The sequence below is a fragment of the Aspergillus wentii genome (assembly GCF_001890725.1).
Source record: "Aspergillus wentii DTO 134E9 unplaced genomic scaffold ASPWEscaffold_2, whole genome shotgun sequence".
NCBI lineage: Eukaryota > Fungi > Ascomycota > Eurotiomycetes > Eurotiales > Aspergillaceae > Aspergillus > Aspergillus wentii.
Genome location: NW_024467833.1, coordinates 1,471,200 through 1,498,859, shown reverse-complemented (window position 1 = coordinate 1,498,859; position 27,660 = coordinate 1,471,200). Strand labels below are relative to the sequence as shown.

Sequence of the window (27,660 nt, the reverse complement as noted above, 5' to 3'; positions counted from 1 at the left end):
TCGACGATCGCTTCTCCACAAACCCCGATGCCCTGCCCCGCACTCGGGGATTTCACCTGTTCAGTCAACCTTCGATGCCCTTTCTACCCTCGCAGGGCTGGATAGGCTTCATATTCCTCAATGCCCCTCCGCGGCGATGGACCGGTGGTTGTGCCGATTGAACTGCCAGACGTTGTTACACGGACTTCTAAACACGTCATTTTCGGGACGCTTTCTTTTCCCAATCCCGAGCTATGCATGTTGTGGGGATGTCGGAGATTAAGCATTTAAAGACACAGAGGGGGGGGGATGCAGGGTCGAAAGCATTTGCTTAATTTCACCTCCTTTTTCGAACCTCTGTAGCACAATGCATTCGTCCTTGTCTGCGCGCGGTTCTATTTGGCTGCTTTTTGCAAGTTTTGTTCACTCACAAACTGGGGTAACGAATCCCATATCCGAGAAGTGCGGTTCTTCGGTGGTGTGCATCAACAGGTATGCGAATGTATTGCCGTAAGTCAATTCGTGAAAACCTCTTCTGCTGAAGCCGCATACTCACGCTGATAGATATCACTTCTTTCGAAATGTGTCTACTAGCGACGCCCCGACTACTTTTGGGGACACCACTATAGTGAATGGCACTTCTCTGGATCATGTAAAATCTGCCGATTTTATCGTATTTGATAAAGAGAGAGGTCTCGAGGTGTTAGGCTCGAAGCCGAGCTATGAATATATGTTTTCTGTCTCCGATGCTGTCCACGAAGCCCCTGTCTATGTGGCTTCACAGAACAAGCTGTACCTGTCGCAACTGGCTCCTCCTCCAGGATATCTCCCTCAACTTGTTGTTGATCTGAATCAAGACCCTCCCACTTTGTCCGAATTTCTTTCCGACCCTCCTGTTTACGCCCCCAATGGAGGTACGTTCTATGACGGCAAGGTCATCTGGGGAGCATCTGGTGGCAACAATTCCGTCGGAGGCAGTGAACAACGTATTTCTTTGCGAACCCTGGACCCACAAACCAACAAAACGACAAGTTTGGTCAACAATTACTTTGGGTTTTATTTCAACACCATCGACGATCTTATAGTGCACCCCAAGACCGGAGACGTTTGGTTCACAGATCCTCGTTAGTTTGCCCCGAATGCTTTCTATACAGCCATGGCCACTAGCTGACATATTCACAGAATATTCTTGGTTCAATGCTCTCACAGACACTCCTCCCCAGCTCCCATCCGCCAGTTACAGATACAATTCAACATCAGGTGCGGTGTTTGTAGTAGATGACACCATTAGTCAGCCCAATGGCATTGCGTTTAGCCCGGACGGTTTGATTGTGTATATCACCGATAGTGGTATGTACTGGAGATGACATATGCGCCTTACATTTTGTTTGGTTTGACGCTAAATGATCTATAGGCTCCGTATCCGGACCGGTCGATCCTAAATACGGCCATCCTGGTACTCCATTCAATGCCACTGGACATAGGTATGAATTCTAGCAAACCACGCTTAGGAAATGCAAGGAAACCAAAGGCAAAACAGTATACTGACAAGATTGGATTGTTAGAACAATTTATGCCTTTGACGTTAGTAAGGATGGTACCAAAGCCTCTAACAAGCGCGCCATTTACTTGTCTGCTGGATACGTCCCCGATGGCCTCAAAGTTGCTGCAAACGGATACATTGTGGCAGGAACTGGGCGAGGAGTTGATATCCTTGATCCTGTTGGTCAGCTTCTCTTAACTGTGCAAACAAACTATACAGTACAGAACTTTGCCTGGACCGGTCCAGAGCTCAAAACGTTATGGCTAATGGGTCAGGGAGGGATTAGCAAGGTGGAATGGGATCTTGCAGGGCAGAGATTGAAGTAATCCCCTAGACTAGAGAATTTCATTGTTATTCTACCTGGTGTTATCGCCAGCGGTCTCTTTAGGAAAATCATCTTAGCTAATAATTATCGATGATGAATAATATACCACTTGTTTTCCATCCAATGAGAAGTAAATAACTATTTTCAAGCCCTAGCTAGATAAACCGAACCCCGAGATCAAAATAAGAAAAGGAATCGAGAAAGCATTTTCATTCATAAGCAAGTCTTGCTTTGAATTAGCTAGCAAAGGATGAACAATTTGATTACTGTTCCAAACTCCGGACAGCCATGGCAAAGGCGCCTTCCTTTGTCTTATGACCACCGATGAATCCACTAGCGTGAGTGAAAATGGCACCCTCGGGAATCTTGGGCTTGTCGGTCTTCTCAGCCTCTGCGGCCAGGACACCGTCAAGGTCCTGATCACGAACACCGCGCCACGCCTCTGGCAACGGTTTCCGGGACTCGAAGCTGCCCTCGGAGACCGAGACACACTGCACGCGCCACTTGGAATCTTCGTTAGCACTCTCCGGGTAGAGAACATAGTAGACCTGGTCCTCAGGTTTGGTCTCGCTAGCTCCCGACGCTTCTTTCTCAAAGTTGTAGAGGTGCTCTTTCCATGGGACACCACCCTGAGGCAGCACGATAATACGGCCCGAGGGATCGGCCTCGTGACGCGAGCGGTACGCAGCGCCTACGGTGGTCCTGGCAGGCATCCAGGAAGAGGTGGCGTGGTGCAATTTGCGCACAAAGACATTGCCGATGAAAGTGCTTGCTCTACCGAAGAGGCTGTCCTCATCCTGCGGCTCTCCCGGCGTGGTTGGATCCGGGTTGTTCATATCCCCCACAACTGATGTGATTGTGATGCTACCATCTCTGAAGCGCTTTTCAACGTTGGCGGAGGCCAGAGCTGCAGGGTCGTAGACGGAGACACCATTGTCGTTGGCATCAATGGCTTCGATGAAGTCCGTGTAGAGCTTCTCGTACAACAAGGTGACATCCTCATGGTCCTCTGGTAGGGATGTATGCTGGGCAATGATAGCACGGCCAAAGTGCATGTACACCAATCCCGCAGAAGAGAGTTTGGTGTTGTGTTGAGGGAAAGTGGTCGCGAAGGTCCGCTGGTGGTGGTCATAGCGGTTGTTGGAGGGGTCATATTCTCCGCCTACATCGACGACGGTGTGACATGTCGCGAGCTGAGCTGGGTCTCTGGAGCGAACAAGAGGCGAAGAGGAGTAGGAAGGGAGCAGACGAAGGAGATAGACAGCGAGAGCCTCATCGGCATGGAAATGGCCGCTGGGATGGATCAGTAACGGTCATTCAAATCTGACACAAAGTCATTTATGGCTTACTTGTGAGTCCCAATCAAGGGAGAAGAGGTCTTGAGCTTTTTCGCAACTGTTTGGTCGGCCATTTTGAATAACTGCCGGAATCGTAGCATCAACAAGATGATTGAAATTGTCCAACTCTAGGTATGATACTGAGCTATCTGCTGAATCCGGTAGTTAGGGCCTGTATCAGAGGGCTCCCAATTACATGTGATTGATATCTACCTGGGACTAAACCAGAAGCAGTAATGAATTGATGATCAGAGCTGCTCCATAAGGCGTAAATAAGGCTGCAAGGCATAAATACATCTACCTACAGGATTACGGTATTTCAGTGTACTGGTGTTACAATCCCCCATCGACTGTCGCATGTTTCATTTGCTTCCATCAGCGACTGGAGTAGTTAGCTAGAAAACCCAGCTAACACAGTAAATATTCAAGGGATTCACTATATATCAATAAAGATCTATAATTCTGCCAAGCCTACCAGATACTTTATTCAATTCTAACACGTTTGCTCCTGTTAACTTATTTTTTTTTTCTCTCTCACTGACCGCTACTCGTTAACTAATTGACATGGTGTGTCCACCGCCTGCACCTCCTGCAGCTGCTGTGATTATAGCCTTTTCAGCTGCATCAGGTATTATTTCCCCTCCCTCATTTTCGTAGGCATCTATCCCTGTGAGTGGCTGCGATTATTGCAATAATATATATTTTTGTCCATCTTTCTGATATATTGGTTGGTGTTGACGTCTTTTTTCTGTATTGTTGCTAGTGCCACGTGAAAAAAGACATCATCTTCCGTCCCGCCCTGGAGATAAGATCAAATCCTCCACCGCCAAAGTAAAAAAAAAAAAATTATACGAGTCGTCGCGTGCTTGGATTGCCTTCTTTTACCTTTCCGGCTTCATGTCTCCCATCTAAGGAATATCTTTATCGTGTTGCTCTGCTAACCCAACAGATATTCCTGGGAAGAAGTTGAAAGGGGGTCCCTACACGCCGTCTATCGTGACTGACTCCTGCAACCTCCTGTATCGCTCCTTCGTGCGCTTCTTGTCTTCCCCCGTTGTCTTCAGCTTCCTAATATTGCTCCATGTGGCTCTTTCGGGTCCTTTCGTCGGCCTTTTTTCTCACCGTCACCGTCTCTTCCATCCCCCTCGCCTTTGATGTGGGTGGTAAGACGTGCGGTCTGGCCTTTTCGCTATCCCTGGCAACCTTCTATTTCCTCTTTTCCCTTTTGAAGGTCACCACCCCCCATGGGTCTTGGCTCCGGTCGTCGATTATCGTCCTCATAAACTCTACACAATGGCTCATCATACCTGTACTTCTTATCTGGTCGCTGAATCGCTTCTCGATCGACGCGGACAACACTAGCGGATGGGTGGAGCGGACGTTCACCGGCAAAAGGGCTCATGACTCGTCGATCATAGAGTGGCTGTTTGGCCCCGATGGGCTTGCCGAAACTGTGACAATCGGCAACTGGGATAAACTGTTGAGGTGGTCGACTCCGGTCTTTCAACTGGTGGAGGGTTTCTGCAGCTTGTTGGTGATCCAGGCAGCAGGGCAGATCACTCGATGGCTCGTTAACCGCGGTGGACGAAGCGATAGCTGGATGGTATGTATATGTTTATTTGCATACTTGTTTATAAGAAAAGAAGCTCATTGTTCTGCAATCTAGATCGGTCTTTTGGTTTTATCTGCTTCAGTCATATCCAGCTCCGTATATTTCCTCTGGCGGGTTCTTCAGTTCCCCGAGATTTCCAATGTTGACGCTGCGTTGATCGGGGTCTCCATCACATGCGCGGTGATCCTGTGTGCTTGGGGTATTGGAAGTGGTCGAGGAAACCCAGTGGAAAGCTCCCTTCTGTTTGCCTATGTGGTGCTATGCATCTATCAGATTTTCACCGACTATCTGCCATCACACCCCGTGGAACAGATTGCATCGCCATCGCAAGCAGGGGAATTTCCGCCGCTACCGCCCATTATTATGGCATCTTACACCACCCTCATGCATGCCTTGTCCCTGCTGCCGTCGATCATTCATGCAGCCTTCAATGTGATCACTGCGGTGTTTGGTGCTGTGACCCCCTCAGTTCTCATTTCGCTAGCTTACCGTCTACTCGTTCTGTATGCTTCTACTCGGATTATCCCTGCAATTCGCGAATCTGGCTCCCGAGCTCTCTCGCAAGAAGCTTCTATGGATGATACCGATGCAGCTGGCCAGTTCTTAGGCTTTCTCAGCTATTTCTCTCCATCCATCTTAATTGCTGTCTACACTAGTCTCCTGATGCAGCATTTTGCTTCAACGTCTCAAGCTATGGGTGGCAGTGGAGAGTGGTGGAGTACCCAAGGGGACGGTGGGGGGAACTTGTGGCGCTGGGTCAACCTGGCCTGTACCCTGGGGCTGTACGCAGTCGAGTTGTGGCTTGGTGAAAATGATGACCTCGATGCTGGTCTGGCAGGTCATTGGAAGACTGACTGAGTGATGCCATGAACATGGGGGGCACGGCTCCGAGTTTTGCTGCTTCAGTTGTTTTAGACATTTTCGCCTTGGGAGAATACACCTATCGCGACGGTCTCCTTCCTATTAGCCACGCTTCCATCCCTCTTTCGAATGAGACGGATTCCTTAAAACTATTCGACTATCACTATGGACATTGTGGAATCAAAGCGTACGCCGTTGTGCTGGTCGATCCGTATCGTGGAACAGACACGCAAGGAATGTGTCTTTTAAAGAAGGGAAAACATACAAATGAGAGGAATCGATCAGATTCGTCGATTTCTTTCGTTGAAGCTCAAAATATCACGGCATATTTGGACCATTCCTATGACCCTTCCACCGCTTAGACACCGACAAATTTTACCCAGATGAACTGGCTTTGATGGGGAAGTATGTGATTCGACACCAAATCACACTCGAACGCCCATCTTAGCCCTATAGGACACTGGGCTCTACCAGAGCATTTTCGCTAGGAAGCTAAAGGCGATTATTCTTCCACCTACGATTTCCCATCCACCATCTCAAACCTTGGAAGCCGAGGACTTTCATTTCTCCCTCTCACACAATCACTCTGGCTATTATACCCTCGATCTTTCATTGAATCTCTTCCTTTGGTTGCTCGCTTCTTCTTCTTCCTCCCACATTTATCACCCTCTAGCTAATGGCATATCTTTGCTGCCAGCGATTTTTATTTTTATTTTTTACTGTACATAGATCTTTATACAAAGCCTCTCAGCTACTCTGGAATTTCTTTCCCGGTTTATGTTATATCCATTTTCTCATAAACAATATCGCATACTAATATCCATACACTAACGAATCGTATAAAGTAGCTATTTAGGATCAAAAAAGGGCATTCAATGTGAAACAGAACTCATATATAGTCGAGTTTCATCATACCACAAATTTGGATTGGATGTAGAATGTCATTCTTATTACGCCTAAATCATTTATGCATGACATACACAAATCCTCCCATAAAAGACCAAATATGGATATGAGCAGTTTTTATGAAGAAAATTTAACGTACTGCAAAGCATCACGCGTAAAAATGAGAATGAGAAAGGGAGAAAAGGGAATGGTCCAGAGACTGTGAGTAACAAGAACACAATACTCGGGGCATGAACACTGGGCATTCCACGGCCAAATAAGAAAGAAAATAAAAGCAAAGTAAATGACGGTATGACCGCATATTTGAACTCATATGAACATCGAAGAAAAAAACAAGACAATCATGTTGAAACCCGAAGACAGCATTCGGCTAGGTGAGACTCAAATCGCCTAGGGTGGATGAATATCAATCCTGAGAAGCTGGGCGCATGTACCCCAAGCGCCCGCAAGGCGGGAAATGATAGAACAATTTGACCTTGTTCCATACTCCCCGCTTGCATTTTCGTCTCCGCCACTCTGACTTGCTCTGCTCTGCAGTGCAAACTGCCCATGAAAGGTTCCCGTAAATACATTGGGGGAAATCAACAATAATCCATAGCGCCAGGCTCTTTTGATACCACAAACCACCGTATGAAATAAAATGGGGAAAAAAAAAGGGGGGGGGAGGAGGGTTTAGTCTGTGCGAGGTTGACTATTGCCGGATAGGAACACCCTCTCGAGCAGGTGGTGGACTGACGCTGGGTTCCCCTGCACCCTGGTTATCGGCAGCACCCTCCGATTCCTCTGCACTTGTTTCCCGCTGCAAGAAACTACCCTCCTTAGCGGGGCTTCTGCTCTGAAATCCGATTGAGCCGGGGTGGCTACTGATGCTTCCGGGAATCTGCTGCCCTTGGGTGCTAGTGCTACCGCCATTGTTGTTCGCAGCTGGATTGTTGGCGCCGGGAGAGGTGGCTGTCAGATGGGGGATATTCTCTGGGACGGGATGTCGAGATCCAACGTTGGTGACGCCAACGTCTGAAGCTTTGCCAGCTTTGCTGAGAGCGTAATCACCCGAATCGAAATATTTGCGTTCCTAATAAATTGGACCCAGCTGTTAGGGCACGAACAATGACAAGAACGGCTTGTAGGAATAATTCGACTTATAAACACACACCTTCAATTTATTCTGGAGCACATCCTTCTTAGTTGGCATCTTGCCATAAAGGCGCAACAGACGTTGCTCATCTGGACTGAGGGACTAGATACCCGGTAACGACGTCAGTTCTGTGAACAAGTAGTTTAGAAGCTAGCCAACACTCACGCTGATATCGACCTTGTTCTGCTGATGAGGATTCATGGTGAACCAAAACAGTAGAAAAAGAGAGAGAGAGAGAGAGAGAGATAATGTTTGAGACACAAAAAGAATAAGACCAGGGGTTCGATTGGTTTTTCTTTCTCTCCCAAGAAACGAACTTGGGCGGCGATGGAGGCAGCGATAGGTGGGGGAGAGGTAAGAAGAATGTCCGCGAGTTGGGCGTCGAAGATAGACAGAAGATCCCTACCAAATGCGGAGGGTAAAAGAAGTTGGGAAATCAAGCAAGCTGGATAAAAGTGAGAGATAAATTAAACTGACGAGCGTTGAAGAATGTGGGAGCAGATATGAGAGGAAGAAGGAAATATAAGTAGTCGGAGAGAGGGAGGGAGGGAGAGGGAGACGGTTTGGTGTCAAACGTCGTCTTTCTGGAAACACAGCAGTTGGTCAGTAGTGAGCAGAAGTGGACCCGAAACGATGTAATGATAGGAAATAGGAAATCATCAGAGTGGACGTGCACGCACTCACAGATGGAGGGATACGAGAGGAGTTTGTACCAGATAGAATGTTTTGGAGAGCAGAAGAAGAGGAAGAATAAGAAAAGGAGGGGTTTCGATGGAAGAAGGAGGATGAAGAAGTCCAGATGGAGGCGTTAAAGGATTTCTGGTATCGATAAGTAAAGTTACCTAAGGCGCGGGGAGTTGGTTTTCAGCTGTAGATGTTGCATTAACAATATATTATCATAATTTAATGATCGTATATTAGCAGTGGTAGATATATTCAAAAGAAAAACAAGCAGAATAAGCAGACAGTTAATGATGTGGTTGTTGCTGATACAGAAAATACACAATGCCAAATGGAGGGGCATACAGTTGTGATGATGATGCCATTGCCATCTCAATATGGAAAACACTGGTAAATCAGAGAAAAAACATATGCAGAATAATTTGACTATGATGGATTCTTGAGATAGATTAATGTTGATGCTTCTCTTCAGTTGGATTATAGAATTCTCAGTCTGGCTCGATCTATATAACCCGCGATTAATCCTGTTGTTGTACGTGATGGAACAATATTTTCTACTTTTACAATTTCAAAAATATCACAGGAAGAAGAAGAATATTTAAGCCCTTCTCATCTCTCTAATCTTTCTTTTATCTCGTTCGAATGTTCCGTTGTGTCCAGCCCAAAAGCCACACGGGGTGGTTTGGGGTCATTTTTCATTTCTGCCCATCATCCATTTTCTCTCTCCACTTCCCAAGAACTTTCTTAACCTGCGATTCTCTCCCCAAACCACATCTCCTTCTAAGCAAACAGGCTTTGAAGGCCATCGCCACAGCATTTATAGATATCTTCTCTATATTACATTGAAAAATTCTCCCTTCCCCTTTTAATTTCCACACTCAACACCTTCTACTTTCGCCACTTGGTGCTGCAATTCTTTCGTCATCAATTCTTCGGGATTAACTCAAATCCCCTTCCCCTCGCCTTCTTGGATCAATTGTCATTGTTCAGTGGATATTTCCCTCCTCATTCGTGTTTCAACATGAGTAACCCAAACAAAGGACAACCAGCGACCTTTGTGGTCGAGCATCTGGACCCCGAATTGGGTCCCTGGTCGGCCTTGGAATATGGCTGTATTGCCCGTGAATCGCATGCCTCGGGCGCTCGATTCCTGCTTAGCTCAGTGCCCGAATCGCTGCAAATGCCCCAGGATCTGGCTGCTACCAAGGGTCTCGAAGTTGAGCGCGGGAGCGTGGAGGAGATTTTCGCGGACCGGAAGTCCAAAGTCTGTCTGCTTGATCCGGCAGCACAGGTCGAACTCAACCCCGCAGACGGGAATGAGTTTGAGGTTTTCCTATTCGGTGGCATCCTTGGTGCGATACCTACCTACCTAATCACCTCACGAGCTCTGCGATTTGATTTGGCTGGTTGAACTTTAAAGGCTAACTCTAGAGTAAATCCCCGTGGTCATAGGTGATGATCCCCCGCGAGGTAAGTTTATGCGGAAAATGTTTTCTTCCTGGAGATTATCTGGAGCTAATGATGATGAATAGACCGCACTTCGGAATTGAGGAAAAAGGGTTATGTCGGAAGACGATTGGGCCCTAAGCAAATGACAACGGATACCGCTGTGCGAGTAACCCGGATTGTGACGCAGGAAAAAGGTGAATTCGGTTCTCACGTCTGTAGCTCAAAGAATAGGACTTACCTGTATGACAGTACCTCTGGAGCAAATCCAGTACGTTGATTACCCAGAGATCCTGGTCAACAAGCATGAGCGTACCGAAATGCCCTTCCGCTATGTGAAGGATAAGGATGGACAGCCCATCATGCCCAGCGTACGTTGTCCCATGGATTTATGTCATAAAAGTTCTCCATAACTGACCCATATCAGGGCATGATTGATCTTATCAAGAACGATGCTGATAAGGGTGTTGATGATCTTTTTTAACTTGGGTGGTGGCATGGGAATGGATTCATTCAAGGACCAGCCTGACACTTGAACATTTCAACCTAGGAATCTGAAAAGCCAATACTGATGAATAGCTGATGGGCTGTTATCTCTCCTTGATGCAATGAGCGGATGAGAACGGACAATGTCAACGACTATATTTTGTATACGGAAAAGCAATGAGGATGCCTCGATGCCCTTTTGGATATGTCAGTTATGATGTGAGAAGGACCACGGCTTTTTCTCGACTGAGATCACGAATCTCTACCAGGAAGCATTCAATTTGAGCGTACTGGAAATCTCATTCCAAGAGAAGATGACCATTCAGGGCACTTGTAAGAATGCTGTATGACTCTGTAAGGTGTCTTTTGAAGCCAACAAATTTCAGATAGATCAAAATGGCAACAGCCTATCAACAGACTCGATCTGGGCAATTAACAATGACCTTGTATTGATGATCATCAATAGATCGTCAAATAATATCCAAACACGAGGCTTCGGTCATGATTCTATAGAAGGCCGAAATGGGTAATGATGGACCACCTGTATTGGTTTCTGTATTGTATGGTCCCTGATGAAATCTTCTTTTGAAGCGATGTATTGACCCGTAATAGGTAGTCTAACGTGTATGGTACCTGTCACTGTAATATTACAAGGGTTGGCAGCCGGAAGGCCACGCCATCCGTTATTCTCCCTGTCGCCGCTTCAACTTCTTGCCTTCTTCTCATCTGGATATTTCCTCTCGAATCGTTTTTAGAAGAACGGGAGTTTGTTCATCTTTCTTATTGTTATCTATCCCCCCTCTTCTCTGTGACTTGGAGCTCGTGGCCCCTCTCCAACCCGCCACATTACAGCAATTTCACCTCCGAACGCGCAGGGATTCAATAATCAACGACAGGTTCGATGATCTTCTGAACGACAACACCTAGTCCTTCCAGGGACCATCCTTTCTCTTTCCCCTTTACTTTTTTAGAAAATATTCAATTTCCATCTTCCTATCGACCGGCCTGCTGAAATGTTTTCGATGCCATTTAGCGGGAGCTCAAGGAGAAAGGGTGCCTTCTCCGTATCATCATGGGCCTTATCACTGCTTCTTTTATTGAGTCCGGATCTGGTCACAGCCCAATCTGCTGCGGACTATTATGTACACTCATTACCGGGGGCCCCTGAGGGGCCTCTCTTGAAGATGCATGCTGGGTAGGTTCTTTTTTTTCCCTCTGATGTCGCATCTTACATCTTCACGCGACAGTATATACTGATGGGCTGGTTCTTTCAAGGCACATCGAGGTGGACCCGGGTAATAACGGTAACCTTTTCTTCTGGCATTATCAAAACCGTCACATTGCCAACCGCCAGCGGACGGTGATCTGGTTGAACGGCGGCCCGGGATGTAGCTCCATGGACGGTGCACTGATGGAGGTCGGCCCGTATCGATTGAAGGATGACCACACGTTGGAATACAATGAAGGCTCATGGGATGAATTTGCCAACTTGCTCTTTGTTGACCAGCCTGTTGGGACTGGTTTCAGCTACGTGAACGGGGACAGTTACCTGCACGAGTTGGACGAAATGGCAGCACAGTTCGTTACATTCCTAGAGAAGTGGTTTGATATCTTCCCCGAGTATGAAAATGATGATGTATGCTTCAGGTCTTCTCTTCTTATTGCATTTTATGATCATCTATTAACATTCTAGTAGCTCTACATTTCGGGCGAATCATATGCCGGTCAGCATATTCCATACATCGCCAAAGCGATTCAAGAGCGAAACAAGAATACACCCAAGGGTACTAAGGCCCAATGGAATCTCCGGGGCCTGCTGATCGGCAACGGCTGGATATCCCCTGTCGATCAGTACCCCACCTACTTGCCCTTTGCCTATGAGGAGGGCCTCATCAAGGAAGGCAGCCGCATCGCAAAGAGTCTAGAAGTCAAGCAGTCGGTTTGCCTTTCAAAGTTAGAGACCTTCAAGAATGACATGTACATCGCCGATTGCGAAGAAATACTTACAGATATGCTGCGGGACACCCAGGACGGAAACAACGAATGTTATAACATGTATGATGTTCGTCTGCGTGATAGTTTTCCGTCTTGCGGCATGGCCTGGCCACCAGATCTAACCAATATGAAGCCCTACTTGCGACGAGCCGACGTGATTAAGGCCTTGAACATCAACCCGGACAAAAAGTCCGGGTGGGAAGAGTGCGTCGGGGCTGTGAGCAGTAGCTTCACCGCAAGGAACTCCAAACCCGCCGTTCAAATTCTCCCTGGACTACTTGAATCCGGGCTTCCTATCCTCCTCTTCAGCGGAGACAAGGACCTGATTTGCAATCATGTCGGAACCGAGCAATTAATTAACAATATGAAATGGAACGGAGGCACTGGCTTTGAGACCTCGCCAGGTGTCTGGGCACCGCGGCACGATTGGACTTTTGAGGATGAACCTGCTGGAATTTATCAATACGCGCGAAATTTGACCTACGTTCTTTTCTACAACGCAAGTCACATGGTGCCTTATGACCTTCCGCGTCAAAGCCGGGACATGGTCGACCGCTTCTTGAAGGTTGACATCGCCAGCATCGGCGGAAGCCCGGCAGACTCGCGTATTGATGGCGAGAAACTGCCCCAGACCTCCGTGGGTGGCCACCCCAATAGCACCGCGGCTGAACAGCAGGAGAAGGAGAAGATGAAGGAAACCGAATGGAAGGCCTACGCAAAGTCTGGCGAGGCCGTACTGGTGGTTCTCATAATCGGTGTCACCGTCTGGGGCTTCTTTATCTGGCGCAGCCGACAGCGTCATCGCGGATACCAGGGTGTCTACCCAAAGAGTGTCAACAATAGCTCCGTTTTGGAACGGTTCCATAACAAGCGCTCAGAGGCTGCTGATGTCGAAGCAGGAGATTTTGATGAGTCCGAACTCGACAACCTTCATTCGCCAGACATGGAGCGTGAGCACTACGCGGTCGGGGATGATAGTGATGATGACCTGGACCATCAGCACAGACGGCAGGCGCCAAAGACTGGTGGCGATCATTTATGATTTATCTTTTTTATGCTCATTCCTCCTTTAGTAATGTTAGACTTGGCTATATAGTGAGCATGATGGACAAATAATAAGTTGGACATATTTTAATGGAAGTTTTTGAAGTTGCGTTTCAGAAAGGCCTAGCATGGCCAAATCATTTCATGCTTGATGGATATTTCAATTCATTACTGGCTGTTAAGATCCAAACTCGCGTCGGGATTCGATCTATATGGACAGTCTATCGTTTCGGATGTAACTCTGATTTTCATTCCCTGTGATTCCTTTTGTTTCCCCCTTTGCCAAGATACTGGTGTAACAAGCCTTTCCATTGAATGGATACCGTCCATTCTATAAGCCAACACCATTATTCAAAATCCCAGCCTGTCTACCTTTCAAACGTCCAAACCTTAATACCTCCATCATCGGCTGTAGTGACCAGAACCTCCTCCTCTTTACCTTCTTCCCGTCCTCGATCCGCGCGCTTCGCCCACGAAATGTGGTTGATCTCGTATATTCCATGCGCGCCATCCATAGTAGCAATAACAACCCACTCCGTTCGAATGCTGGGCGACGATGAAGACTGAGGATATGTGTCCATCGCCTGGTGCGATCCGTCGGGAGTCGCTACGAAACGCTCTTTATATATCACGATTCGACCATCGGCGCCCACAGAGGCCAGTAGACCCGTTCGTTTACTCCAAGCCACGGCATAGATGGAAAGGACGTGTGTTTGGGGAAGAACCGCTTCTTGTTCCCAAATTTCATCCGTTCCGGTCGGCCGGATGATGCTGGGCATGCCTGGCGTGGTTCCGAATGTGGACTGTTGCTGCTCCTTGGGCTGTCGTCGCCAGATACGTACGGTTCGATCATCGGAGCAGGATGCCAAACGTGGGCCTGAGAGGGCGTGCAGCTCTTTCCATGAGGTAATGTCGTTGTCTCCGGCGGAGGAGGGAACATTTTCAACGCCTTCCCAATCGATGAACCAGATGCTGCCCTCATGGCCCTTGAGGCAGGCAACCTGGCCCCAATCATCGATATCCTCGCGCCATAAACGGATGGTGTCATCGTAGCTGGCACTGGCGAGGCACTCCTCGACCGGATGCCAGGAGACGCATTTCACATCGCCCTCGTGCTCCTGCATAACTGCCACCGTTTCGAAATTGTTGTCACCATCGTCCAAATCCTCCCAAATCCAAATTGACTTGTCCCGAGAGCATGTCGCCAGCAACATGCCCGAAGGAGACCACGAAACCGACTTGACTTCACTGTCGTGTCCGTCTAGGAGCACGGCAAACCGCCATTCCTCCTCCTCTTCCTCTTCCTCGTTATCTTCCCTATTCTCCCGGGACAATGCTCCATTGTCTGCAGCAGCGCTGAGTCCCCATTCTCCAGCTCCGCCTTCTTCCCGTCCGTAGCTATCCCATCGTCTCCAGATACCCACGGTCGCATCAAAACTGCCCGTGGCAAGAACACTCTCGCCCTGGATATGCGGTTTCCAGGCGCATGTCCGCACGCTGCGTTTATGGCCACCTGATATGGTCGACAAGAGTTTGAAGTTGGTCAGCGAATAGACCCGCACGGTCTTGTCGGAGCTACATGTCGCAACAATGGGGAGGGTGGGATGTGGTGCGGTGAGCCAGGTTCGTTCGAGGGAGGGAGGAGTAAGATCCGATAGCAATGATAAATTGGCAGTATTTTCTGCCATTGTAAATGTCGCTTTTGTTCAGTTTGTTATCTTTTTTTTCGACGGCACGGTTGGGATCGTTCGAAGGTGAGGTTGGAAAAGATGGCAAGTGGGGTTCATCGATAGCAGATGCTGATTAGTACTACCGATTGGGAAAGTGATGATTTGCCTCTGGCTTGGTGGGGAAGAGGGGTTTTTTTTCTTATCGCAAACCATGAAATGGATGTCATTAGTACAAAAAAAAAAAAAAATAAACAATAAGCACATAACCAAGGGTTGGATGCTGGAACATATCTTCCAATTATTGTGTTTTAAACTATATCAAAACATCGCGACGACTTGATGGTATCCAAACCACCGCATGCAAAAAATACAATATAAACCGAATTTCCCCTTATTGCATGGATCCATCACATTGCGCTTGCACTGAGCCCTGATCGTATAATTAGAAAGTCATGCCAGAAATGCGTAACACAAAACCAACTGAACGCCTTGGTCTATCCCTGTACCGATCCTGGAGAAATGCCTTCCCCCAATAGCTGTTCATACACCATGCCATGGCAAAGCCAATCCACCTCTCGCACCTTCTCCAATTCTTCCACCAGTTTTCCAACGTCGTTAACAAACTCCGGCATCCCTGCGCCCGCTAAACTCTGGCTGGCAGTCGTCGTGGCCCGCACCCGTTCACTGGCGTTCGATGCACTGAGACGATAGAAGACGTGAGTGCGGAGGCGAGACAGGATGAGCCGGGCAACGGGGTCCGTGAAGCTGGTTGCGGACGTAGCTAGCCCGCCCCCATTAGAGTCCGATGCAATCGCCGGCTCTGTAACAGACAACGACTCCTGCTTCGACAAGTCGGGTTGTACCTCAACCGATGTTGGCGATGTCACAGAGGGTAACGCTGTGGCACAAGCAGTGGCAACGGGAGCCAGAACCCTTCGAATGGTCGCTGCCAGCTGTGAACTTGCACTGGAAGGCATCGGATGGGTCGATTCTAGAATTGACCGAACTCGCTCCGGCGTGATTTCGTTGAAGTCCAAAGATAGAATCCGGTCAGCTTCGGCCTTCCATTGTGACCGCACATCACGCTTGAGTAGGTTTTTTGCTGTCAAAAGGATAGAGGCCGTGGCTACGATTCTAAAAGCCTGAGCGTGTAATCTACCCAGTCGCTGGCGGTCGAGATCCAAGGTCTCGGGGATCAGATCATCAGACACGGCTGCATTAGTGAAGACGAGATCAACGAGGCCCTGGGCATATATCTTCGGGGCTGCGGGATTTGGTTCCCCGTGGACATTTTCTGGATCACGCTTCCTCATCTCATCCACAATCATCTTCCGGTGGGTGCGCCAGAAGCGCCGGCTCTTTCCCAAGCCAATGAATCCGTCCTGGAGGCCCCTTTCAAAAGTTCTTTGCTCGTATCCCGGCGCCTCTTGAATAAGCTGAGGTGCAGCGATTTGAATCATGAAGTTCGTGTGATCCAGTGAGAGCAGATCAATTATTGCCATCAATCTGGCTAGTCGATCGATCGCATCCCCGGACGTGTCATCAGCAAATCGTTGAACTTCAGGGTCGCGATATGGAGCACACAGCTTAGGCAGAATGGTGTTCATAAATTCAAAAAAAGCATCATAGGAAAAGGTGCCTGCCTTGCATTGATTCTCAACTAACTTTGGATCGAGAACCTCACTAATAAGCACATGGAGTGAGTTACCCGGTCGGAGCGACCGTAGTAGTCGATCTTGAATCACCGTGGCCATGGCAATGGTCCAATTCGTGCCCAGCCCAGCCTCCACATCTTTCCTCATCATGTCACACATATGTTTCATGATCTGCATGCGAGGCTCTGTATACTGTGTCTCATCGATCTTGAATTCCTTGTTTATGAGGAGTTCATGGACCAAAGTGCGATTCTCCGGGAGCGCTGTGAGAACTTGAGTGAATCGCTCATGCGGGGAGACTCGTTGCCGATCCAGATCCTGCAGGACCGTACTATCAATATTGTTGAATGTCTCACTAATGGGCGAAGTGACACTCTCCGCAGTGACTTCAGTGGACGAGGCTACTTCGGCTGATCGCGGGATGGCCTGCTTGGGAGCAGCGCGCTTTTTGGCCCGCTTGGCCTTCTTCAAAGCATCTCGTACCAGCTGCATGGCCTTGTCGGAGCCAGCAAGTCGCTTCAGTCTGGCCAGAAGTAGGATCTGATTCTGCCTGATGCCCTGTTGGTAATCATCCGCCGCACCACCGGCCCGATCATTTTTGACTGTCTGCCATATTAATTCTAGTTCAATGAATTGAGCAAGCATGATCTCGATCAGAACGCTTGAATCATGGGATTTCCACGCATGGAATGCAGAGAAAAACACATTGTATGCCTCACACAATGTTTGAAGATCTGTGGAAATTGCAGATGGTGAGCAACAGCCGGACGAGAGTAAAGGCGCAATCTGTTCAAAAGCGACGAGAAGCTCCCGCGCCTTGGCGATTAGGTCCTGTTCCTGCTCACCGATATTGCTTAGAACCTCGGCCGGATGCGTTACGATAAGGTAGCTGCTAAGGAATGTGCGCACTGCACCCCTCGCCCCCATTGTGCTACTTTCCATGTCCTGAAGACCACAGAGCCGAAGAACTCGAGTCATGGTGCTCAGCACCCCCTCATTTGAGAGTAACTCTCCAACATCCTCGAAAGATAGGCTGCGAATGCGTTCGACACTGACATTTAGAGACAAGAATTGCTGCATGACCATCTTCGCGTAGTAGGCCTTCCATATCCGCTGGATCTTCTTCGCCGCAGCATCTTGAGTAAGCGATCTGGTGACCTCACCAGCCATCTTCTTTTCTTCGGCGGTGGGCAAGCTGCTCGTACGATGGCGCCGATGAGTCTGTTGATAAAGCGTGCGACGTTTCTCCGCCTCAGCAAACTTCTCCGCCATCTCCAACCGGAGCCGGGCGTGTTCTGCAGCCTTTTTCTCCCTGTTGTCTTCGGCCTTTTTCTTTGCCCGTCGGACTTCTTCCTCGCACTTGGCCGTGATCTCAGCCAAAAGTCGTTCGCGAGCTTGTTGGGCAGCCAGCGCTCTTTCCTCCCTGTGCAGGTTCCTGGTAGCTGCTTTTGCCAAGGTGGCACGTAGCCTCACTTTCTCCGCATGCAAAGCACGGTCTGCGAGCCTGGCTTTGCGACTTTCGAGTATGGAGGTCCGGCGGAGGTGTTGCGCGATGTGGTCTGCGGGTGATGCGCCATGGACTGACGCGTTCGAATGCTGTGAATGCAGGGAAGATACTGAGCTTCGTCGTGATGATGCCACAGAGGAGCGTCTTGCAGCGCTGGATTTACGGTAGAAACGGGCGGCGATATGGGCTGGTAAGCTCAGCGGCGGCGCTGGTTCCTCGGAAAGCATTTCCACGTCCGCTTCATCTACAAGATCGGAGGCGACAGCCGGGCCAGCATCGGGGAGCTGGATCTCTATATCGGAGTTGCGACGGATCATGATCTGAGGACTGAAGACGTGTATCGAAAATTGTTGTCGTGTAAGGAGGGTTGGCGGAGGTGGGACTGATAGAAATAGAGGAGAGAAAATGAGTCCCAAAGGCAACAGTGATCGGTCTTGCTGGGTCAACCTCTCACAACCACGTAACTCCAAGATTATACTAGAAGGAATGTCCTAAATCAAGGACCAAAACATGACGATGAGCAATCAAGGCTAAGTTTGCGGGGAGATCCGTGCTCGTTTCAGAGGGGAGTGGGAGGGAGAGGAGGGATAGTCAGGGGAAGATAAAGACAAAGGAGAAAGGGAGGGAAGAAACACAATGGACGAGAAAAACAGCGTTTCAAAGAAGGAGGGATCGATAATCAAAGTGAAGGGAAATGGTGCCAATGAAGAATGAATAGGACGACGGTAGCCAAACATTATCCATGTGACCATCACCTCGTCGATGACGGTGATGATGGCGATCTGACTGATAATAATAGAAGGGCGTCGAAAACGTCAGAGTCGCTTACTTAAGCGCAGATCGATTTTGTCGTTTGTCTTTGTGCTTGTTTGGCTATATTATTATCATTTTACTATTTTGATTTCCGTCTGCATCCATGATTCCACCTCACTAGGTATGGACTATGGGGTTATACAACAGTGAGTGTGTTCCATAATGATAACAACAATGGGCGATTCCATCGACGCCCCCGATCAATGCCGCCATCGTCGATGTCCTCGGTGCTTTTCCCTTCCATCCACATATTTAATAATGTCCTTTATTCTTTAACCAGTCATCATTGAACAATTGATGCATAGGCGCATTCATATCCGCCATTGTCCACCTCTGCTGGCTCGCAGATGAGGTAATATCTTCAGATTCAGGGCTTCCTTGTGTTGACTGTACATAGTGTCCCATCCGGCGTTCCTCTGAGTAACGTCTTGGGCAATGATGGCCATGCTTTTCCCCCAAGGCGAGTCATCTGATCGTGTTTTGCTTGCCTTCTACACAGAGTCAGAATTCTGTATTCGCATAGACTCGGATCGAGTAGGTACAGAAACAGTGAGGCATCCGGTGAGCACAATGTGAGCCAGTAAGACTGAAATATGGCATGGCTTCCTTCCAAGGGAGACCAACTGCCCCTTCATAACTAGTAGGTAGTTTGCATCCTTTTCCAAAGAAACGATATCCACAGGTATTACATAATGAACTTTCCTTTCAATCAGTTTATGCATACTGAGATGATGCCTGATGCATATAAAGATTCCACTGTACACCGTATAAATGCAAACAAAGTATGATAATGCCACGCCAATGTCCGTAGTGCAATCTCTTTTCAAGGAACAGCCATCATCGCCGTATGTACATGCATACCAAACAACAATACAGTCTTAATATTTGCTCCATTGTACCGTTCCAATAGAACCTGAAAGGTTTCCTTTGCCCGAATTCGAACGCCCTGTAAACCATGCCTATATTCTATATAAATATATTTCAAGTTGGCATTGCCAATTTCTGCTTATACATTGGTATCATAATGGTCATTGGGCTCAGCCAGATTCGTGATAGGCCACCATCAGAGGCCCGTAAATGTTTTGGTCGTGAAAATGAGGGTCATTTCACAATGGCATATGCAGAGGAAATCCCGGTATTGTTGATCATCGGGAATGTCGCTAGATGCCGAAGAGTGGATAAAAAATGGCACATCTGTAAATAAGGATAGCTCATTCACTGGAGACAGAGACCCCATATCGACCTCCGATGATAGGTTCTTTTGAGGATGAGAAGAGATGAAGCAACTTCCAAGAACTTGGGATTGGGCAATACACATTGCTCTCATCGATGGCCGAAAATATCAATGCTCTCGTCATCGTCATCATCTTCGACATCTTCATCTTCTTCTAGATCACTATCTTCTGATGTCTCGCTTTCGTCCTCTTCGCCATCGGCTTCTGATGCCTCGTCGACCGGATCTGTTTCTCGGTCGAGAAACCCATATCTATACCTGAGTTTTGTACCCCAGAGACGAAGCTCTCCGCCTGTATCATCTCCCGCATCCTTTTGTGCTTGTCCCCCAAAGAATGAGCTTGATTTTGGTTTTTCTGAATCACGGTCTGTGGGCAAGCCAAAATAGTTACTGATCACTGGAGATACAGCACGAACCCGAGCAAGATTGTATGATGACCCATTCTGCCCAGCCGATGAGGCCGCACTAAGTTGCGACATTAAGCTAGGTCCTGGTACTGAGCTTGTATTTATCCGTAACGATGCAAGTGTAGGTGACAATTCTTCATCGGCGCTATAGGATGATGACCTGTATCGGGAAGAGAGGATGCCGCTGGTGTCGTCGTTTTGCTCTAAAGTCTCCAGGACATCACCATGCAGAAGCCGGATTTGGGCTGTGTTGTACGACTCACACCTGGGTCTATCAGTCTTTTCTCCCTCCCACAAAAGTAATTCCAAACTTACAAGTCACATCTTAGGCCCAGCCAATGATATTTCACGACCGATTTCGCACTGCAATCATTGCAATAAACCAAAGCCTTCGTGTCCTTGAACTCAGCGGGCATGGGCTGGTTTTGTATGGCGCGGTCCAAATTCCGAAACGTAGATTCCATATTAGTGATGGTCTTGCTGCATATTGGGCAACGAGATGAGCTTTTTGAGTATTCAGAAAGACATTTGTGATGGATGCTATGTCCGCATCGCATGACAACTACAGTTTCTGGCGAAGTAAACATATAATCTCCACAGATGGGGCAGTCGCATTGAGTGGAACGTTCAATGCACCGATGAGTATTTTCGATCGAGATGGGCAAGCATACGCTGCATGTCTAGGAATTTATCAACATCCGTATATGTGCTGGGAATCTTCAAAATACTTTACCTTGCAGTGAAAAAAGTCTTTGCCCAGGCCTTGGCCGATACGGCAAATCCCACAATCATTGCAATGATAAATGCTTTTTTCACTATCATTGTCCCAAAGTTTGCAGACATTACAGTAATACTGCGCAGCCTGCTTTCCGCATTCTTGACAGCACTGCGCGGCAGCTTGGGCATGCCCACACAGCATACATAACATGTTCTCTGTTTTTCGTCGATTGAGATGATGATCCTCCACTTCATCATGGCAAAACCGGCAGGTGTACCATCTTTTGCATGTGTAGCACTGCAATTTGACGTTCCGCTTGTAATGTTGGCAGCCAAGACAGTCATCTTCAAATTCTTCAATGTCCTTTTCCTCCTCATCGCCCACGGGAGAGTCTGGTTCCAAGGCCTTTGGTGCAAATGTTGGCTTCAAGTCCTCGAAATTTAGGTTGAATGGGTTATTTGGTTGATATATCGATGCTATGGAGGCCGGAGTCATGAGCAGTTGGTCGAAGGACTGATTACTCCAACGGAACGGTGGGGTTTCGGGTTGTTCTGGGCTTCGAGGACTTGATGGAGATAAGGCCTCATTACTGTAATCTCCTCGGGAAGCATTGTATCTCTCCGTCATTAAATCATGGATCATGCGTGCTTTGTCTGCACTACTAGACCCTAGATCTCTGATAGCGTGTATCTTTCTTCTCAAGACACCCATTCCATCATCTGCCGGGAGCTGAAATTGTCCATCTAAGTCATCGAAAGAGTTCCCTGCCTCGCTTCTTGGCACCCCTGGACTTATTTCTCGTACGACATTCTGTGTGGATGTGGCGGCGTCGCTTTGCTGTGTATTGCCAGCAAGCCCGGGCGTCAAAGGACCGCTATTTTGACCAAAACCACGCGGAGACCCAGAATGACTGATCGAGACCTCTGTCGGGGCATCTTCCGTCCCATGCCCATTCCGTGTTGGTCTTAGAGAGTCGTCGGTTTCATGGCGACGGCTGCTCGGGTCGAGCAGAGAGGAAATGGGCAGTATGGAAGGGCTATTTCCAAACCTCGTAAATCCACTATCTAGCCTGGGCTCAGGATCTTCGTGGACCGACATAATACCACCTTCTTTGCCATCATAGTTGTATGTTGGCGAAGTGGACTTGCCCAGCGCCCCCGGGAGGAAGCTCGCTTGGTCATCATCGGAAGGCGGCTGGGGTGGCCGGTCACTCTGCTGCGAGAAGCGGCGGGCTTGTCGAACGACAGGTTCGAACAAAGACGAAATGAGCCCACTCATTGAGGGCCAAAAACCACATTTAATGGGGAAGAGAACATAAAATACGACAGATTACTATTTAGAAATGTGTAGGACCTGGAGCTGAAAAGGTCTGCTTTTTGAGAACAAATGTGCCGGATCAGGAACAGAAGACATGTGACAAGCCCTGGTCCCGGACGCTGATTCGCCTACTTAAATACAACTATTGCTGCGACCTACGTCAGTCATTCAGTAATTTGTCGCAGATATGAGTATGTGTAACTGTTTTTCTGCAAGCCATCAGGCTAGCAAATACTGAATGGCCGTGCCCAAATTTATAATCTCGTCTGACATACGGAGTAGATCTAAAAGGTCAAGCTCTGTATTGGGTTACCTGAACCATCTGCGTATCACTACCTAGGTATTATTGTTGACCTGAACAAGTTACAACCCACCCTGTAATCTACTCATGTGTGACATTGACTGTTCATGCAGGCGCCTATGATCCTGACAATCTAGACATAAACCAGGTTATTCGAAAGATATGGCAGCCCGATATGCACCTTCATCACCGCATGCCTTTCATTCTCTTCAATACCTAGTACATATGGAGTATTTAGGTACCTAAGACATTAATGCTGCAGCTTTAAGTGCCGATGACGCAGACCTAGGTCCACTCAACACGGAAGAGTGATTGGAGCCTTGCTACACTATGATATCCGTGCAGGCTCTGCAACAGTAATTTCTACAGACCTGTTGTAGGATGGTAATATCAAAGATAACACCGGCATCGACTTGGCCATTGGCCACGATCGCAAGGAACCGAAAATAGTTATTGTCAATTACCTTAGACAAGTACCAAGACTTTCATTCAAGAGCATCAAAGTCAAATTGAATTGCACGTTAGCGTCTTTCCGTAAAGAGGCGTCGGTTCTGTCAATCCCTAGTGCTTTCAGACTTGAGTTATATTAGAGCGATATTCTTTGTTGGTTCCACATTAGATCAACAAAAGCTTACATTCGAGCATCTTTCCTCACTTGGGGCAGTTCCCAGTATCTGACCATCATCAAATTCTTCACAATCTTGTGTTCGAAGCCTGCGACGTCGGATGCACGTTGGAGGAAATGTAAGGTATTGGCTATTCTTTGCGGGTCAAAATCATTGGGCGTAGAGGAACTAAACGAGGTTCGCAGGATTCGTAGAAGCACATATCGTGAGGGTGTGGAATAATTAATCACCTTCAGGCCCTGTCGATAGAGGTGACGATATGCGTGGATAACAGCTCGCTGGTCCAGAGCTTTTGCAGTCATGCTGGCAAGGCTCTCAGATGATGGAGACTGCTGGGTATATGTTCATAAACGAGATGGCATCGAAGACATCCTTTGGCAAGAGTCCAAAAGAGAGAGAATCTCTTGACAGCCGAGTCGGTCTTTGGTTTAAAAATGTTATTATTATTATTATATTATCATTATTGAAGGAGGGTTGGTTCAATGATCAAAGCTTCAGCTGATGGTGTCTGATGGCGCTAGCCCAAAGGGGGGATCATCCGCGCGTTAGGCCGCAAACCATCGGCAACTTGTTAAGCTCTCCTGCCCTCCCACTTCCAGCCCACTCTCTTCAACCCCATCAAACAACACCTTGTATATTATTGCGAGGTTTTCCCGGTGCTTTGTCCTTTCAGTTTCTGCATGAACCCATGCAGAGTTCAGAAGAAGGCCTTCCGCCCCCCGTTCATTTTCATCATCATTCATCGGGATTTCTTCAGAAGCTGAGACTCGCGCTTCACGTGCACGTGTCTGTGTAGAAATGATTTCCTACTAACTGATCAGACACAAAACTACAGCCTGCTGATTTCTTATCTTACTTTCCTGATCAGTTCTTTCTTTCTTTCTTTCTTTCTTTCTTTTTTTTTTTTTGGTTGGCTCCATTGCCTGAACTGTTGAGTCGAAAAGGGAAACCAAAATGCTTTCAGACTGAAGAGTTATCTCCTGTAGTATCCTGAGAAGAGTCGACGTCAAAAAAAGATGGCCCGAGTATTTGGTAGGAGGCCTGCGTCAGCTTTGGCCAGGCGTGCTCCAAGCAGGGCCGTTCAAAGAAGATCACGAAAGCACAAGGTGGTCATGGAATCTGTTACCCAAGAGAAAAAGAAGCTCCGGAGTGTCGTATGTCACTGTTGTATGTCTTGTGTGGGCAATCTTGACAATAGAAACAGATTTCGTTCGAAGCAAATGCACCAGCTGGCTATACCTTCATTCCCGCAGGCAATCCTCAGCTTACGACTGCTTGTAAGGAATTATGCCGAAAAGAAGGATTGAAGGTCTTTGCTGTCACGGTAGGCCAGCAACTGTTCCTTTTTAGTTCTCCTTGACTGCTATCTGTTTGTTGTCTTTGCTTATCATCTCATATTCAGACAACTCCCCACATGCACACGCATAATCTTTCCCAACATGTGCATCGAATTGGATATCACTTCCCGAGTGCTGTTGTTTCTACTGTGTGTATGGACATTGGTTTGTATCTCACGGCAACAGGGAAAACCATGCCTTTTCACGGAACTAGTACTACTGGAAATAGTAACAGTACTAACTCGGAAGTTTCTCAAATAACCATCAATACGGAAGCAAGAGACGTCTTGAAGGATCTTTTCCCGAATATCCCAGATAATGATCTGAATCAAATAATCAAGACGGCGTTTCAAAAGGTACATTCAAAGAAAAGCAAAGCAGAAGGGACATTCAAATACTGAATTCAATCAGGGCCAGCGGAAGGTTGGAACGGCGGTTGAGTTGCCCCTGGCCCGTCGAGCACAGTTGGCAGTGGTAGCCCACATTCGGCACATTTATACCGACTACGATCGCCTTCTGAAAGCAACATCTTTCCATGAAGCCAGAAGTACTGTTGAAGAACCTACTTTGGCGAAACTGGTCGAATGGAGAGGAGATGATGAAAACGGGAAAACAGTCCTTGAGGATGTTTTCCGAGAGGTCATTGTTATATCAGACGATGAAGACACCGATACCGATGAAGGGGACATTCCCCAAACTGACGACCGAGACCTCAGTGTCGAGATTGTCGCCAGTAATGCACGGGCTGAGGAGCTCCAAACACGGCCACTCAATTTTGCCAATTCCTCTGTTCGCGAGTCCCTACGGGATCTTTCAGAGGATGAGGCACCGCTAGGTTTTCGGATCATTCCGGAGCCTCCCAAGAAGAATAAAATTGACCGTCGAGGCTTTAGCAGATACCAAGCCTGGGACCGTGCTATCAATCGATATAGGAACGCGGCGAATGATGCTGACCATAATAGGCTTCGTGACAGCTCATCTGACCTTTGGCGACCCATTTACTCCGTACGACAACCCGCTCAAGAGAGTACCAGAGCTGAAAGAGAACTTGCTGGGCGCCGAATTCTGGCCCCTCGCGACGTCTCCGCTGCACCACCTGCTATTTCCCATCAAAGACATGTTGAAAGTGGACCAAACAAACCAATTCCAAAACCAGTAGGGAAGAATCGTGTAAGTACCCAAGACTCATTTATTCTTCCGATTGAATGCATCTTGCAAAAGTCGCGTGAGAAACCAATGGTGTGCTAATTTTCAATAAGTTATATGAGTTACCACCTTTTACTGAATCTTCTCGACAGAGAAATTTCCAACTTGCCCCATTGCCTGAAGTTATTCCATTGGAAAGAGCACCAATTCCCAAGGAGAACATCCCGTCACAACAAGCTGATTCACCAAATGCCCCTGTTTTTGTTAGTGGTCCTAGAGCACTACGTGAAAAGGACGAGGGCCAGTTTAGACACCATTCCAGGGCCTCTGTTTCCCTTCATAACATAGCCAGCTTGGACTTTCAGGACCGTGCGCTGCCGTCTATTGAGATCCCTTCTTCGCCATTGGAAATTAGACGTCCGGACAGTGGTCGATTAGACCACCTTGCCAAGAAGATGTCTGGAGACTTTACAATTCGTTCAGTAACACCACACCATCTGCTTCAGGATATTCCCCCCAACGGAGTTGAGGATAACACCAGGAATCAAGCTCCTAAGAGAAGGCGAATGGCGTATTACGATCCTGTGCATTATGAGTCTCGTTTTAATACTGCTCCAGGGGCTATAAAACCCGTTACTCCCATTACCCATAAGGATGCTTACACAGGAGAGCGCCACATCCCATTTGAATACGCTTCATCAGGCCAGCTGACTGCTCAAAATGACCCCCATATCCGTAGGGAACATCTGGCACCGGTTGACCTACCTCGCTTTATTGGCCGTCACCCAGACAGAGTCCAGGATTCCTTTTTCTTTCCCTCAAGTTCCCATGTCAATCCAGAGATTCTTGTGGGTCCAAGGCACTTTGATGACCCACGTTATGAAACTGGGCTTTACACTCGCCCCAGGTCCCCACAACAGAAGCAGTCACATACATTTTCTAACACAAGTTATGCTGTTCCTACAGGCGACGGCACTGGTCGAACTGCTCCTGTGTATTCTGCTGATCCGAGGCCACATCGTGTCTATAATGAAGACCGTAATTTTAACATTGACGGTCTGAGACCAGTGGAGGCTCCAGAGCCACACATCACTGCATTGCGGAACAATACTAGTGACTGTCTTCTTGTCCCACGTGAAGCCCCCCAGAGAAGGCAAATATATGCTGATGATTTCGTGCGTCCTGTTGATTTGCATGAGCCTGGTCCACTGGAGTATACGATGCAACGCCCACGTCTTCGGACGAGTCGTGTTGCGGAAACTGTCCCTCAACCACCTAACCTGCGGGTTTATAATGATCATAACAGAGAACTGCCCAGTAGTATGGTGTCAAAAGTTCATCCCAACCGATCCCGTTTGGATTCTCGAGTGGTGCAATCTGGCTTGGAATATCCGGAGGCAACTCACCGTGGTAGCAAGATATTTGATTATTCATCTGCAGCCCGTCATGATGAACGACTGTATGAAGGTCCGCTAGACTCTGCACGGTATGACCATAATCGCGACCTAGCTTTCTCCCGTGTCTTTGTTCCAACTTCCTTTTTTTTTTTAAAAAAAAAAAAGAAAAAAAAGGAAAGAGA

General features: G+C 47.8%; 11 protein-coding genes across 11 annotated transcripts; 5 read left to right on the top strand and 6 right to left on the bottom strand.

Moving 5' to 3' along the window:
- Positions 1 to 65: 65 nt before the first annotated feature.
- ASPWEDRAFT_336980 (SMP-30/gluconolactonase/LRE family protein) lies at positions 66 to 1,979 on the top strand. Its single transcript, XM_040833845.1, has 5 exons — positions 66 to 489; positions 544 to 1,103; positions 1,162 to 1,329; positions 1,394 to 1,463; positions 1,545 to 1,979. Exons 1-5 carry the CDS (start codon positions 347 to 349, stop codon positions 1,846 to 1,848), a joined length of 1,245 nt encoding a protein of 414 aa, XP_040692270.1. The 5' UTR covers positions 66 to 346; the 3' UTR covers positions 1,849 to 1,979.
- ASPWEDRAFT_57274 (MYG1 family protein) lies at positions 1,815 to 3,285 on the bottom strand (the record flags this gene model as incomplete). The annotated part of the gene is made up of 2 exons (XM_040838330.1): positions 1,815 to 3,140; positions 3,197 to 3,285. 2 exons carry the CDS (start codon positions 3,283 to 3,285, stop codon positions 2,111 to 2,113), a joined length of 1,119 nt encoding a protein of 372 aa, XP_040692269.1. The 3' UTR covers positions 1,815 to 2,110.
- A 379-nt stretch (positions 3,286 to 3,664) lies between these two features.
- ASPWEDRAFT_336008 (uncharacterized protein) lies at positions 3,665 to 4,181 on the top strand. The gene is made up of 2 exons (XM_040833826.1): positions 3,665 to 3,812; positions 3,948 to 4,181. Exons 1-2 carry the CDS (start codon positions 3,749 to 3,751, stop codon positions 4,094 to 4,096), a joined length of 213 nt encoding a protein of 70 aa, XP_040692268.1. The 5' UTR covers positions 3,665 to 3,748; the 3' UTR covers positions 4,097 to 4,181.
- Positions 4,182 to 4,265: 84 nt separating this feature from the next.
- Positions 4,266 to 5,654, top strand: ASPWEDRAFT_24512 (ICE2 family protein; the record flags this gene model as incomplete). The annotated part of the gene is made up of 2 exons (XM_040832625.1): positions 4,266 to 4,787; positions 4,851 to 5,654. 2 exons carry the CDS (start codon positions 4,266 to 4,268, stop codon positions 5,652 to 5,654), a joined length of 1,326 nt encoding a protein of 441 aa, XP_040692267.1.
- A 1,600-nt stretch (positions 5,655 to 7,254) lies between these two features.
- Positions 7,255 to 7,899, bottom strand: ASPWEDRAFT_48794 (endosulfine family protein; the record flags this gene model as incomplete). Its single annotated transcript, XM_040837164.1, has 3 exons — positions 7,255 to 7,635; positions 7,717 to 7,800; positions 7,864 to 7,899. The coding sequence occupies 3 exons, from the start codon at positions 7,897 to 7,899 to the stop codon at positions 7,255 to 7,257; spliced, it is 501 nt and encodes a 166-aa protein (XP_040692266.1).
- A 1,501-nt stretch (positions 7,900 to 9,400) lies between these two features.
- On the top strand, positions 9,401 to 13,348 carry ASPWEDRAFT_48793 (uncharacterized protein; the record flags this gene model as incomplete). The annotated part of the gene is made up of 6 exons (XM_040837163.1): positions 9,401 to 9,731; positions 9,912 to 10,022; positions 10,078 to 10,196; positions 11,364 to 11,506; positions 11,587 to 11,947; positions 12,008 to 13,348. 6 exons carry the CDS (start codon positions 9,401 to 9,403, stop codon positions 13,346 to 13,348), a joined length of 2,406 nt encoding a protein of 801 aa, XP_040692265.1.
- A 370-nt stretch (positions 13,349 to 13,718) lies between these two features.
- On the bottom strand, positions 13,719 to 15,038 carry cia1 (iron-sulfur cluster assembly protein CIA1; the record flags this gene model as incomplete). Its single annotated transcript, XM_040832624.1, has 1 exon — positions 13,719 to 15,038. One exon carries the CDS (start codon positions 15,036 to 15,038, stop codon positions 13,719 to 13,721), a length of 1,320 nt encoding a protein of 439 aa, XP_040692264.1.
- Positions 15,039 to 15,254: 216 nt separating this feature from the next.
- Positions 15,255 to 18,954, bottom strand: ASPWEDRAFT_36270 (IQ calmodulin-binding motif domain protein). The gene has a single exon (XM_040834415.1). The coding sequence runs from the start codon at positions 18,497 to 18,499 to the stop codon at positions 15,515 to 15,517; it is 2,985 nt and encodes a 994-aa protein (XP_040692263.1). The 5' UTR covers positions 18,500 to 18,954; the 3' UTR covers positions 15,255 to 15,514.
- A 1,364-nt stretch (positions 18,955 to 20,318) lies between these two features.
- On the bottom strand, positions 20,319 to 22,632 carry ASPWEDRAFT_105952 (RING finger and CHY zinc finger domain-containing protein; the record flags this gene model as incomplete). Its single annotated transcript, XM_040827771.1, has 3 exons — positions 20,319 to 20,901; positions 20,952 to 21,316; positions 21,370 to 22,632. The coding sequence occupies 3 exons, from the start codon at positions 22,630 to 22,632 to the stop codon at positions 20,319 to 20,321; spliced, it is 2,211 nt and encodes a 736-aa protein (XP_040692262.1).
- Positions 22,633 to 23,432: 800 nt separating this feature from the next.
- ASPWEDRAFT_105151 (uncharacterized protein) lies at positions 23,433 to 23,900 on the bottom strand (the record flags this gene model as incomplete). The annotated part of the gene is made up of 2 exons (XM_040827701.1): positions 23,433 to 23,547; positions 23,608 to 23,900. 2 exons carry the CDS (start codon positions 23,898 to 23,900, stop codon positions 23,433 to 23,435), a joined length of 408 nt encoding a protein of 135 aa, XP_040692261.1.
- A 548-nt stretch (positions 23,901 to 24,448) lies between these two features.
- Positions 24,449 to 27,348, top strand: ASPWEDRAFT_335753 (DUF2293 domain-containing protein). Its single transcript, XM_040833819.1, has 6 exons — positions 24,449 to 24,752; positions 24,803 to 24,922; positions 25,001 to 25,291; positions 25,347 to 26,090; positions 26,234 to 26,929; positions 27,048 to 27,348. Exons 1-6 carry the CDS (start codon positions 24,615 to 24,617, stop codon positions 27,141 to 27,143), a joined length of 2,085 nt encoding a protein of 694 aa, XP_040692260.1. The 5' UTR covers positions 24,449 to 24,614; the 3' UTR covers positions 27,144 to 27,348.
- Positions 27,349 to 27,660: the final 312 nt, after the last annotated feature.

What these genes read in the sequence shown, in the direction of transcription:
- ASPWEDRAFT_36270 (XM_040834415.1), bottom strand. Translation starts at nt 18,499, where the DNA reads ATGATCCGTCGCAACTCCGATATAGAGATCCAGCTCCCCGATGCTGGC.
- ASPWEDRAFT_335753 (XM_040833819.1), top strand. Translation starts at nt 24,615, where the DNA reads ATGGCCCGAGTATTTGGTAGGAGGCCTGCGTCAGCTTTGGCCAGGCGT. An exon ending in TCAAGACGGCGTTTCAAAAG is followed by an intron (nt 25,292 to 25,346) that starts GTACATTCAAAG and finishes GAATTCAATCAG; the next exon opens with GGCCAGCGGAAGGTTGGAAC. An exon ending in ACAAACCAATTCCAAAACCA is followed by an intron (nt 26,091 to 26,233) that starts GTAGGGAAGAAT and finishes TCTTCTCGACAG; the next exon opens with AGAAATTTCCAACTTGCCCC.
- ASPWEDRAFT_336008 (XM_040833826.1), top strand. Translation starts at nt 3,749, where the DNA reads ATGGTGTGTCCACCGCCTGCACCTCCTGCAGCTGCTGTGATTATAGCC. An exon ending in AGCCTTTTCAGCTGCATCAG is followed by an intron (nt 3,813 to 3,947) that starts GTATTATTTCCC and finishes TATTGTTGCTAG; the next exon opens with TGCCACGTGAAAAAAGACAT.
- ASPWEDRAFT_336980 (XM_040833845.1), top strand. Translation starts at nt 347, where the DNA reads ATGCATTCGTCCTTGTCTGCGCGCGGTTCTATTTGGCTGCTTTTTGCA. An exon ending in TGTGTATATCACCGATAGTG is followed by an intron (nt 1,330 to 1,393) that starts GTATGTACTGGA and finishes AATGATCTATAG; the next exon opens with GCTCCGTATCCGGACCGGTC. An exon ending in TTCAATGCCACTGGACATAG is followed by an intron (nt 1,464 to 1,544) that starts GTATGAATTCTA and finishes TTGGATTGTTAG; the next exon opens with AACAATTTATGCCTTTGACG.